General features: G+C 44.5%; 1 protein-coding gene across 1 annotated transcript in view; it reads right to left on the reverse strand.

The window, feature by feature from the left end:
* LOC131898586 (transmembrane protein 132D-like) overlaps positions 1-13,684 on the reverse strand; it is a 278,475-nt gene that overhangs the window by 133,553 nt on the left and 131,238 nt on the right. The window contains exon 2 of the mRNA XM_059249773.1: positions 12,941-13,087. Coding sequence (XP_059105756.1) covers positions 12,941-13,087 — 147 coding nt within the window. The remainder of the gene's footprint in view (positions 1-12,940; positions 13,088-13,684) is intronic.

The raw sequence follows: 13,684 nt of genomic DNA on the forward strand, positions 1-13,684 counted from the left end.
GAACCCTGTCTCGAAAAACAAAAAAAACAAAAAAAACAAAAAAAAAAAACAAAAAAAAAAAAAACAAAAAACAAAAAAACAAAAAAAAAAAAAGAAGAAGTCAGGTAAATAATGACCTGCACATACAACTGCTTAGCTAGCTAAGCTAAAAAACATCTCTAAACACCAAGCCATGCTCCCCATCTGGCCCCTTCAAATAAGTAAAACCATGGCTCACTGTCTCTTGAGGGCGCCACATGGATTTTCATTTCTACCACCACTACCACGACCATGACCATCACCACCACCACCACCACCACCACCACCAAGTCAAGGTCCCTTGTAGTCCAGGCTGGTCTCAATATCTCTAGGTAGCTGAAAATGACCTTTATCTCTTGATCCTCATGCTTCTGCCTGCCTAAGGATGGGATGACAGACATGCCCCACCAGACTCAGGGTTTCATGTATGCTAGGCAAGCACTCCATCAATCAAGCTCCATCCTTAGACTTGTTAGACATCCACCTGGCTCTGCTCCATGTTAGAAGAACGACCCACAAATCAAACACAATGTTCCTTTATCCAGTGCTATGTGTGTGTCTCTGTGAGGGATCAGCTGACACACATCCACTGGTACCCATCCAGGAGCTGTCCAATCTCAATACTAAGTGACCGTAGACAAAGCAATCCCAGAGACCATGCCTGGTGCCAACTGACCCCACAAGGTGGCTTCTCACACAGAGGAAGTCCCCCATCGATTTCCTCCGCACATTTTGAAATTGAACCTGATGGGATTGTATTTCATATTGGTATTCTGCACACAAATGAGAAACCTGGTTTGCTCTGAAGCGTTTGAGAATTCAGACCACTGGAAAGGAAGTCCTTCACCTTGCGATGGAGACTGAGGTCATCGGGCATCTTATTACCATGGGAATACAGTTGGTCCTACCTTTGAGACAAAGATTAAGTGCTCAGCAGCCACTAGCATTTATTTTGACCAAAGTTTAATTTAAAAGAAACAGACCTCATCAAAAATAGTGGGATGAGAAAATTCTAGTGCTGCTGTGGTTAGGGTGGCAGGCTAGAGCAGGCTTTCTTCCAACTTTGCTGTCAAAGCATTTAAGTTGAGGCTAGGATGTAGCTCAGTGGATAGCATGTTTGCCTAGCACGCAGGAGGTGCCGGGTTCAAACCTCAGGACCCATACACTGATGTGATCACACTCAGGTGATCAGGAGGGTCAGGAGTTCAAGGTCATTCTTAGATATATAGGAAGTTTGAAGCCAGCTATGGTTACATGAGACTCTGCCTCAATAATAGCAACCCGGCCAGGCAGTGGTGGCACATGCCTTTAATCCCAGCACTCGGGAGGCAGAGCCAGGAGGATCTTTGTGAGTTTGAGGCCAGCCTGGTCTACAGAGCAAGATCCAGGACAGGCACCAAAACTACACAGAGAAACCCTGTCTCAAACACCCCCCCAAAAAAATAATAATAATAGCAACCCAGTACTTGGTAACTCAGTGGGTCCAAATGAGAAATGAATATCTATTCATTTAAAATGAGATCTAGAGGTTGAATTTAACTATAGTCATGACTGTGTCTCCTCAAGGATCTGGCTTCTTTCAGCACACTTTGAAGTTAACCACTGCTTTTTAATGAGTTAGTAGTTTGTTCCTTTTCTAGGTCATCACAGTCTGTTTACCCACTCACCATTGCTAGACATTGGTTATGTTCACTTAAGCACTATTAAGAAAAAGGAAATTTTATAGAGATAGAAAGAGAACCCTGGTTGCCTAGAATTGGGGTAAACACAGGGACTCGGTGCAGATAGACAGAAGGGGATTTCTTCAGTGAAATGTTATATAAAACTATAGTCACGCCAAGGATAGTGATTCATGACTGTAATCCCTAATGTCTGGGAGGCAGAGACAGAAGAACAAGAGTTCAAGGTCAGCTCATGCTACATAGTGAGTTCCAGGCTAGCCTGGGCTATATAATGAGATCCTATCTTGAAAGAAAGAAAAAAAATGGAAGAAAGAATCTCTGTTTTTCTCTATCTGTCTCTGTTTCTTTCTCCCTTCCTCTCAGTTAAACGAAACAATCAACTACGTTTCCCCACACTACTCATGACTACAGACTTGAAGAGGGCTAATGTCGTAGCATGTGATTTATACGTAGAGAACTGAAAGTAAAGATCTCAGCAGGAATGGAAAGTCTCATGTCCCCAGTGCCAACTTCTCCCCATGCAAGCACAGATGTTACCCAGAGCATCCTTAGACCAGCTGGCACCCATCAGGAAAAAGAGAGTCCTAAGCAAACAATTCCTCAGACTCCATCCATGCCAGCAGTAAAGGAAGCCAGGCAGGAGAATGCCACCAGAGTGAGTTTTACAGAATGCTGGGACAAGGTGGGGCTTCCCACAGTGGGACTCTGAGCAAGCCTCTCTTAAAGGATCACATCGCTTTTCTTTTAACTCTCAATATCCCTTTGAACCACTGTTACATTCTAACTTGTTCCCCAGGCCCTCCAGAAGCAAAAGATCCAAATCTGTCATTAGCTCCATCCAGTTGAACTCGCTGGAATCCTGGATCATGGAGTTTGTGAGGCGATGCTCACAGTGTGTGAGGTGATGCTCAGGGTCTGTGAGGTGAGGCTCACAGTCCGGGCTGCTGTAGAGTAACAAAATGCACTGAGCACTGAAGGGACCCAAAGGCAGCTGTGTCTGGCTGTGGTGAAGTAGCATCCCCTCTCTGAGAGAGAGCTGGGCTCCTCAAAAGGAATGCAGAATACATTCTTCTCCACGACAGATGCATTTTAGGACCACTATAAATCAGGACAGTACACATCAGGACTGCAGGCATCAGGACCAACACACATCAGGATAGCACATATCAGAATCAATAGGCATCAGACCCAATGGATTGCAAAAAGTTGCGTTTACCAGCAAACAATGAAAGCATCCTCTTCAATTCTGCAGTGAGAAAATATAAACAGACCACACAATAGCTGTAGATAAGAAGCCAATATGAGACTAGAGCCATAGGTATATAGAGACACAGACACAGGAGACAGACAGGGGCTAGAAGAAAGGATCTAGAATCTCAGATCTCAGAAGGCTGTGGCAGGAAGATTCTGAGCTCATACCCAGCCTAAGCAACAGGGTGAGAACTTGTACAAAAATCCAAAGAGGAGATGGGTCAGCCAGTCAAGTGCTCTGTGTCCAAACACAAGAACCTTATCTGAGTCCCAGGATTCACTTAAAACAAGCCAGGCCTGGTAGTGTGCACTTACAGTCCCAGAGCTGAGGAAGAAGAAGCAGGCAGATCCCAGGATCTTACTTGGCGGTCCCCCTTAGCTTACTTGGTGAGCTCTAGGCCACTGAAAGACTGTGTCTTCCAAAAGCAAGGTGGACAGTGACTGAGGATGGCCCAAGGTTGATTTCTGGCTTCCATAATCTGTTCATACACATGCACCCCCACCCAGCAACTTTCCAAAAATCCAAAGAGAAAATAGAAGGAAAAAATGAGGTACGAGAAGAAATCAACATAGGCATAAATCTAGGCATTGATAATGTTTCTCATAGGACATGGATGCTTCTCATAGAAGCATCTGGGGGTTTAAAACGTCATAGGAAAACCAACAGCAGCCTACACTTTCCTAGGTGTCACACTGGTTCTAACAGAGACTGCAAGAGCTCCTAGTAAGTCAGACAGTGAAGAGTGTCATCTTGCCCCGGTACAAAGGCCAGTTGTCCGGCTTTCTGTGAAATTCTAACTTCAGAACAACACAATGTCAGCCATGATCCACAGCATGGAAATGTCCAGGAAAACATCTGATGAGCCGCATCATATAATTATGGTAGATACCAGGTTATCATTTATGCCACATTTACTATGTTATAGCTCCAGGGAAAAAAAATGGTATTTTCTGCCTAGGGCTCCCTGGAGAAGCCGTGAACCCACAACGGTAGCTTCTGCCTGAACACAATAACTCACCACCATTACCCAACGGGAAAAAAAAATGATATTAAATAATTTAGCTCTAAATATAGTTCCCTGCTTGGAAATGGGAGATATTAAACACCAAATATATGGATGTAATAAAAGGGCAATGCATGGGTAAATTAAGGCAAGGCATGAGTTCCCTCACGAGCTGTAGAACAGGATTGAGCGAATGTCAGGGCGTGGTAACTGCAGCAGCCTGAGGCATAACTTCAAAGAGAGCTGGGATTATAACTCCCCTTAACTGTGGAGGCTATGTGCGTGAATTCCTGATGGCTCCTAGCCTGGCCTGTTTCTCATAGGCCAATGCAGAAATGCTGTATCCACACAGCCAAAAGAAGGGGCTGTGGTCACCAAATCCGAGGCCCTATCCTTTACTGAACCCCAAATATTTCCCCACCTGAAGGCGCATCTATTAAACATGGGTATTTCCAGGAGAGGTGTGACCCTTTCTCATCTCTTCTCATAGACAGGGTATCTCTCGCTCTCAAATGACATCTGCATGTGGAGCTCTGTTCACAAGGTGATGATGCACCATGAGGTAGGGGCTTGGGAAACAGCTCACTCAGGACAGCGCTTGTCCCCAGAGCATGAGGACCTGAGATTGAGCCCAAGAACCTATGTAAAAGATCTAAGGTGCATGCGGGGGCGGGGGGGGGGGGGGGTGTTAGAGACAAGTGTCTCCCTGGGACTCACTGGCCAGGCAACCTAGCCTACTGGGTGATCCAGGTTCTATGAGAGATTGGGTCTCAAAAAATAAGGCAGATGGAGATGGAGCGGGCTCAGAGAGCATTTGCTATTCTTGCAGAGGACCCAGGTTCAACTCCTAGCACCCACCTGGTAGCTCACAACTGTCTGTAACTCCAGTTCCAGATGATCCTACACCCTATTCTGGCCTTTGAAGACCCTGAATACATACATGGAGGAAACACTCATAGATGTAATTAAAACATAAGACAATGGGCCCCTGAGGAATGATACCTAAGGTTAACCTGATTTCTACCCACACACACACGTGTACATGCACCTGACAAACATGAACAGGCACATACATGTTGGTCTACTCACAGATATGAACGCATAGAAGCAAAGAGATAGTGTTTTATATGACTGGGCTGGCCAGTTTTATATCAAGTTGAGTCAGACTCTCAATTGAGAAAATATCTCCATAAGATTGGCCTGTCAACAAGTGTTTGGGGGCATTTTCTTGGTTGATGATTGATGTGGGGCGGCCCAGCTTGGGCTGGTGGTCCTGGGTGCTATAAGAAAGCAAGTTGGGCAAGCCATGAGGAGCAAGCCAGTGAGCAGCACTGTTCCATGGCCTCTGCATCTGCTCCTGCTTCCAGGTTCCTGCCTTGAGTTCCTGCTTTGGCTTCCCTGGTTAATGGATTATAAACTGTAAACTAAAAACCTCTCCTCCCCAGGATGCTTTCTATCCTGGTGCTTTGTCACAGCAATATAAAGCAGACTAAGATAATGTCATTATTCAAGAGTTCTCTGCCTCAACATGTTCAGGTATTTCCTGGTGTTGATAAACAGGATGGGGCCACCTCTCACCCCTCTTAACTCTTAACTAACTGCTCTCTGATGAACATGTCACTAGTCTTTAACTTTCTGCTATTTCCAAAAGGCACTGTTGTGAACAAGGCCCCCATGTCTCTCACCTACATCTGTAACAGACATGGCCCAGGGCCACCACTATGGGCTGTGTGACTTCAAGTCACAGGCCTCTACAACAGCATCCCCATGCATACATCTCCAGTGGACAGATCTGTAGCTAGAGTTTTCCTGCCTGGCAGAGTCTCCTTTCCAAAGCAACATATCCTTACATCCAAATTTTGAAGTCAAGGTACTTTTAAAATATACATTTTGGCATAACTCAACAGCTTTTGTAATCAAATGTTTTTCTTCAGTTACGAATATCAAAGAGAACATAATCCAGATTCTCTGTGTGGTAGCCATCTTTACGTGGCTTATTTTTTTATATTAGCTTGAGCCTATTGCTTTAAACTGCAGCCTTCTAAGCCTGAAACGGCGCTGGCGCTGTGGCTGCTGGCTCCGCCCACCTCAGCTTCCCAACATGGAGGTGGCACGTTTTCCGCCAGCTCTGGGAGCCATCAACTCTCAGAAATAGTGGGTCTATGCTTCTATCAAAGCAGCGTGTAGCCCAGAAACCTCTTTTTTTGTTTTATTTTGTTTTGTACTAGCAAAGGCTAAATCCACCACACAGCTTAATGTACCACTTGCAGAGGCCTCATTCCCGCCATACTGCAGGTCGAGCATGCACGCCAGGAACCCGCCATAGTAGCTCAAACCCGCAGTCTGCCGCTAGCTTGAAAGAGACAACTAGGAGCTGTTTTTAGCTCCGTTTTAGAATCTTTTTACTCAGGTTTTAGGTGGAAACTCTTGCCAACACGTTGGGCGCCATTTGTAGCTAGAGTTTTCCTGCCTGGCCCACGGTCAGGGCAAATCTCTCTCACCCGCCAGTCCCACAGACACTCAGACCCGATTAAGTAAACACAGAGACTTATATTAGTTACAAACTGTATGGCCGTGGCAGGCTTCTTGCTAACTGTTCTTATATCTTAAATTAATCCATTTCCATTAATCTATACCTTGCCACATGGCTCGTGGCTTACCGGGACCTTCCCACGCGGCTTGTCATGGTGGCGGCTGGCAGTGTCTCTCTGACTCAGCCTTCCACTTCCCAGAATTCTTCTCCTTGTCCCGCCTATACTTCCTGCCTAGCCAATGGCCAATCAGTGATTTATTTACTGACCAATCAGCAACATACTTGACATACAGACCATCCCACAGCACAGATCCTCTTACAGCTCTCCAGCAATGAATGAGACAGCATCATCCCTGTCCTCATCCTAGGAAATCTCTTTTATTGTATCCATGTCTTCTCTGCCAACACACCCAGAGATCATGCCATTCAGGAGCACAGGAAACAATTCTTAGCAGAATCTACTAAAAACACATTTGGCTGGGAAGGCTCCTGGTGGACTCTGAGTTTAAACACATAGAGACAGCACCGTGCATCCTCAACATAGACTTTGTACATGACTAATGTACTTCAATGCTCATGTTGGAGAATTTAAATTCAGAGTAAAGAGAAAAGATGTAGCCTAAAGGATCTGAGTATAAGACCCACACTCCCCTTGTAGGCATGCTCAATGTATGGTCCTCAGGGTTGCTTCTCTGTGTGTGTACACATGTGATATTTTTTGGTCTTGATACAATATGAAGAAGAGACCAGAGAATTCCTTAGGAGAGCCATGTAACAACAAGGGAACTAGACTCTCTGTATTTCCTGACTTGAATATTTCACGTGTCCCTTGTCCTTTCTTTCTCTCCCATCAAGTCCAATCTGTCAATCAAGTCAATTCTCATATACTCCTGGATGTGGGGTCATCTACTAGAGCATGGTCAACCTACAAGGGCCCAAACCCTTAAAAGAAAACTGACTCTCTCTCCCCCATCAGCCATCAAAAGCCAATAGCTCCTCAGTTGGGGGTGAGGGGTTCATGAAGCCCTTCCCACTCTATGCTGGAATGTTGACTGGCTCAATTGTGCACAGACAACCACAGCTATTGTGAGTTCAAGAGTGTAGATTTAGTCATATCTAAAGGCACTGCAAGTTTCTCCATTAACCACCTCCCTCTCCACAAATAAACGTCTCGGAGAGCATCACTCATCTATGGGTAGAAGAGATGAATTTAGAGGACATTTTGATACTACATCCATTCAGCAGAATAAATGTAGTAGGTTCACCTCTGGGGCCATGAGCTCCACAAATGCCACCATTTTAAAGTGCGCACTTCAACTCATATAGCATAAGGTTTCCAAGACCTGCCCAACTGTATCACATCCCGATCCTCTCTTTTCTCTACTGAATAATATTTCACCTCTGGATCTACTATGTTCTATCTATCTCATCTTTGGATTTTAGATCACTGAGTGATTTCCAGCTTTTGGTTAACATAGTGCCTGGCTCTGCAAACATGCATATGCACACATTTCTTGTGGGTGCTTGTTTCCTGTTCTGGGCATCTGTTTAATACAAGAATTATTGACCCTAATTGTCACTCTGTATCTGCCACATCATATTACTGCTGTCATTTTTCTTTTCTTTTTTTACACTAATGTGTGATTTTCGCTTTCTTATTTTTATATATTTCTCATTCCAGTTCTTAGAGTTTCTATCTCCTGGTGCTCTTTATTCCATTACAATGGGTTTGCTTCCTGTAGAAGTGAATCTAGCAAGTGATGTTTTTATCTTTTAACATCCTCCCGACCTCTAGAAGTTTCTTTTTCCTACAGGCTTGACTTGTCTTTGTGACGTGGTGCTCAGTTTGAATCTGAGAACACTGACAGGCTCTGAGCTGTTTCATGTGGGGAAATCTGATTTGTTAGAGTCTGTCTTTATTTCTTTCAGGCATCATAAATCCCATGTATCTGTTTGCATGTGTACATGCTCTTGATATGTTTTGTGTACTGGTCTCTACTCACATTCCGTTATATATTCTTTTTTTTTTAAAGGCACAACTGAGATTGGCTGACTCTTGTCTTCTCCAGTCTGATCTTTCGAGAGCATTCCCTGAGTTCCGAGTTCAGTGCTGATGTAGGTTTCCATGGAAATGTGACAAGTGATGGGGATAATGAATGAGAGACAGGCATGCTCTCCTCATCTAAACATCTACTGGAATTCCCACTAGGTTTCTACTTTGTAAATTACTGAGATGTTTGCCGGTCACCATGCCACCCATACTGCTCTTGTTTGTGGGGCAGAACACTAATTCTGACCTGGCACATGGTCTAAAAATAATAATAATAATAACTAGTTCCTGACTTTTCTCAGCTGCCTGGCATAGCCATGTCATCCTATTCTGACAAGGGAGAGAGGGTGGAGGTTGGCAGAAGTTTCCAGGAAGGTCACTTTTTAAAAGTGATCCTTTCCTGTCACACTTTCTTGACCTGCCGTGTTGATGCAATGTTTGGCATTCCTCCAGCTATCTTAATCTATGAGGATATAAGCCCTAAGTTGACAGGGTGTGCAAGCATAGCAGTTGCCTAAGAACCCAACAGTACCAGGAATGGCAGTGTCTCTCCCAGCTGGCCGTCTTCATTGCTTCTGTTGCATGACTAAGAAGTGAATGGCTATCGTATTTCAAGCCATTGATTGACAACGTGACACAAACCTAGAGTCACCCAGGGAAGAGGAACTCTCAAATGAAAATATGTATTAATCCAATTGGCTGGTGGGCATGCTTGGGAGGGATTATATCAATTGATGATTGATGTAGGTGCCACTGTGGGTGGCACCATTCCCTAGGCAGGTGGGTTCTGGGCTGTATGAGAAAGCTAGCTGCACATGAGCCAGAGAATGAACCAGCAAGCATCCTCCTCCAAGGTTTGGTTTCCATTTCAGGTTCCTGATTGAGTTCCTGCCCTGGCTCCCCTCAGTGATGGACTGTGACCTGAGACGTGTAAGCCAAATAAATCTTTTCCTCCCCAAGTTGCTTTTGGTCATGGTGTTTATCACAGAAAATGAGAACATTAATCTTAACAAATACAGTTTGATATGTGTCCCTCAGGCTTCACTTTAGCATAGCTTCACGAATTCAAACACAGCTATCTATATCTAAAATACAAATTAAACATCAATTACCTCATTTTGCAGCTCATTCTATCACGTAAAATATATTTGTTTTAAAATGAAACAATTACCTACAGTAAGTGGAAAATCAGTATTGCATGGAATAAATATAAGATCATTATGAGCAAGATTGATTTCTTGTGATGCATGCCTGCCTGTCTACAAGATGTTGTCAAAAAACCAAGGCTTTGAAGACACACAGTCTCCTAAGACCAGAAAGCTAGCAGAGCATGAGCCAGAGAGTGAGCCAATGGGTAGCTTTTCTCATAGTTCCTCTCTCTAAAGGAGGTGAACACCTCTCCAGGCTTCAGCCATCCTAGGGAACTCAGAAGAATGCAGGCTGGTATCGTTCAAGTTTGTTCAGACTTAAGTCTGTGTGCCAAGAACATCATTTGCAGATTCACCATAGGAACCTCTGGGAAACCCCCATCCGTGAGAGAATTTTACACATCAGGCTTTGTACATATTTATCTAAGTCAGTGCCATGGACAGCGAGTCTCTGAAAATGCAGAATGGGATCTGGGGGCAGAGAGCAATTAGCTATTCTGCTGTAGTTTCAGGATCCAAGAAGGCAAATCAAAGCAGATCTGATCGTCGAGATAACAGCATTAAGATGAGACTCTCAGCAAACAAACTTCTTCAAACAAGGAATATGAACTTGAAGCCGATAAGAGATCTTCACTAACTCCCGCTGAGTTCATTGCTGATACGAAAGTGGCTCCTTACCCATGAAATTGCACCTGTCATAGCGACTTCACTTCATTAAGGCGGCTTCCTGATCCGAGCAAGATTATCAGCAACACACAATCTATGACTCTCCAGCTAATGAAGACTGCCTCTCCTGAGCTGCCAACAGCTGAGCTCCGAGTCCTAAGATATCTGAGAAATGGCCAGAGAGAAGAAAGGATTTATAAAGCCAAACAGCCCCTCAAGCCAAACCTACCAATGTTATCAAAGCGTCAACTCAATGAAACCTTTTCCAATTATCCTCAAGAAACAAAGGACCTTGCCTCGCTTCAGCATCACCTGAAATAATGGACCAAGGTTTCCCCTGATTCCATTCTATGAAGACAGACGTATAAAATGAAAGGTTTGGAAGGGGGTTAGTTAGAGATAACTATGGAAGATGCTAATAAATATGTGGTACCTAATAAAAATATCTATTTTCATTATGTACATTTTGCTAAGTAGAAAACAGACACAGAGTGGGTGTGTGGGGGGGAACCTCAGCCAAATGGTTCACTGTAGAAATTAATTCATATTCAACCTTTCCCAGGTCCCCAGCTCTGCCTGCAGGAGTCCCAGGTGTCAAGCTCCTCTGGAGTTTTTCTGGGACAGCATCTGCTCAGATAAGTATCCTTCTATGTTTTTCTTGAGTGGACATCTTTGAACTCATAAACCAGAGACCACTCCATAAGTATGCATTTAGACTTGTATCCTAATGCATGTGTGAACAGAGACAGTCTCATTCCAGACTTCATTAAAATTTATCAAGCAGTTATAGGCATTCTCCTGCGTGCCAGGCATTGCCATAGAAGTTGGGGACGTAGCCGCAAGCAAGACATGATTCTGACACCAAAGGAGCCTTTGGTCTAGGCTTCTTCATGAAGCTCCATCTGCAGACCTGTCACATTAGGACCCTACACTGGTGTGTGTGTGTGTGTGTGTGTGTGTGTGTGTGTGTGTGTGTGCTGAGTGTGAGGCCAGCCTGGTCTACAAAGTGAGTTCCAAGACAGCCAGGGCTACACAGAGAAACCCTGTCTTGAAAAAACAAACAAATAAACAAACAAAAGTGTGGGGTGGGCAGGCACATTGCATCTGCAATCAGGAAGGAGAACAAACAGGAAACAGAGTCTCAAGGCCCACCCCTAGTGATCTGCTTCCTCCAGAACTTCCCACAACCTCCCAAACAGGCCACCAGCTGAAGACTCACCTGTTCAAACAAATGAGTGAGCTTATGGGGGATATTTCACATCAAAACCACAATACCATCTATCTATTCATTGATAAGTCAATCCAGACTTCATATCCACCAATCACTCTGTCTACCGTTACCCATTTTTACACACATCTGCCTATCTATCCCCCGGATGGCTATTGGCTACTTGACACAAAGTCACTTTGCGTGAGGATGGTGCTCATTTTGCAAACTGGATCTCTTGCACGGGCACACTGGGCCAAGATCACATGTAAGACCCACAAGTCCCTCTGTGTCACCCACTCCTACCACACAAACATTCAGGGCAGAGCTCAAACACCGACTTCCTCTTTTCTTTTCATTTTCTTTTCCAGTCAGGGAAAAAAAAGGGAGGGACACAGACTGCTGTAGGTGACCCAGATTCCTCCAATTAACACCAGGTAAAGAAGCACAGAGACAGACGGAAGCCAAACGATCCCTGAATTGATTTCAAGTGCTTTTGATAATGGGGGGGGGCAGGGTAATCAAACAAAACAGTAATAGCCACAAAGTGATTCATCACCTCCGTATCATGGGAAATTGATATATTTTTCAAACACTGAGTTTTGAAACTGCACTCCAGGAACAATGGGCTACCTTCCTAGATTCATCCTTTGATTTTTTTTTTTTTTTTTTTGCTCAATTTTTCAGTAATACGAAGATCCAGAAGAAATGTAAAAGTGACAAAGAAAATGTATGTGACCAGACTAGGAATTCTCCGAAGCCCCAAATGAGGTTCCGGGAGAAAGGAATAAATCAAGAACTCCTAAGTCGCCAAGCCGTTCTTTGCCCAGCTGTGAATTGCCTGTTTCTAATTTGGTGGCTATCAGAGGCAGATCCGGGTTTTAATTTCTCCCTAGAGTGATTCACGATTGCCTGTAATTCCACAGCAGGTGGCTCACTGTTCCATCAGAAAGTGCCTGTGCACAAATACAATCACATGCATTACGTTGACATCAGATCTGGAAAGGTGGGCTGCATGCACCCTGCCTGTAAAAGAATGAACGCTACCTTGTTTAACACATGTGGAAATACGTTCTAAGAGATACCCCACCATTCTGACACCTCTGATATGAACTAGAAAGAAGTGACAACTTCAATTACTGTTAGATGCCACTCCATGGAGAGGTCCTTGCACATGATAAAGTTTCTATGGCCCTATATAGGTTCTCTATGAACAGGACCCCCCCACTGCCCCCATCTGGAAGACTTTTACCCAGAGACATTAATGACAGATTGGACACACCACATACAAATCACAATGAAGTCAGCTAGCAAACTTCGGAGCAATAGGAAGCCACCGAGGCAGAGAATCTGAGCATAGCACAGGCCAGGTAGGACTTACCTCTTCTCTGGGCCAGCAGCTACCTTCTGACAAACGATGACAGCTGGAGCATACTTCCCAGTGTACTCCGAGCTCTGCTTGACATCCCAGATGGAAGGGCTGCTGGCTCTCACCGCAATGATGCTCACTCCTTTCTTAACCTTGGCCCTGTGGGAGACAGGAAGTGAATGTTTCAGACGGCCCGGGGAAGTCCCCAGGTCCAGGTCAGCAGTGGTACCAGGGATGTGGTGAAACATTTGCACATGGTAGCCTTGCAGGTATGAGCTCGTGGGGAATTCGATTTAAACACAAATTTGCAACCACCTTTCTATCCATCTGTCTAGTCCCCCATCCCATCCCTCAGTTATCGCTGCTTTTACAGAAGGAGCTAGCAAAATGTGCTGGCCTTCAGCAAACATCTGTTACATATGGAAACAGAATGTCTCTATTAATTAAAACACAACACACAAGACAACAACAACAATAATACCTACCTGAAATCCCTCATAGTAAGAAAACTAAATGGGAAGCGGAAGTAAGCCAAATTTACAGAGGTAACATTCATAATAAGGGAGCATCTGCAGCGGCAGGGTCCTGAGCAGCAGACCTTATGAACACTAAGCACTACACCTGATTTTTCCCAGCAGTGTCTGAGTTCCACAGAGGAGAACTGAGACTCAGACAGGTGAGGGGATGTTCATGGGTCCCTGCATAGAGCTGCTAGGCTGAACAGGGCTAGCCAACATCTACGTCCTGTTCCTTCCT

Source organism: Peromyscus eremicus, chromosome 23 (genome assembly GCF_949786415.1).
Source record: "Peromyscus eremicus chromosome 23, PerEre_H2_v1, whole genome shotgun sequence".
Lineage (NCBI taxonomy): Eukaryota > Metazoa > Chordata > Mammalia > Rodentia > Cricetidae > Peromyscus > Peromyscus eremicus.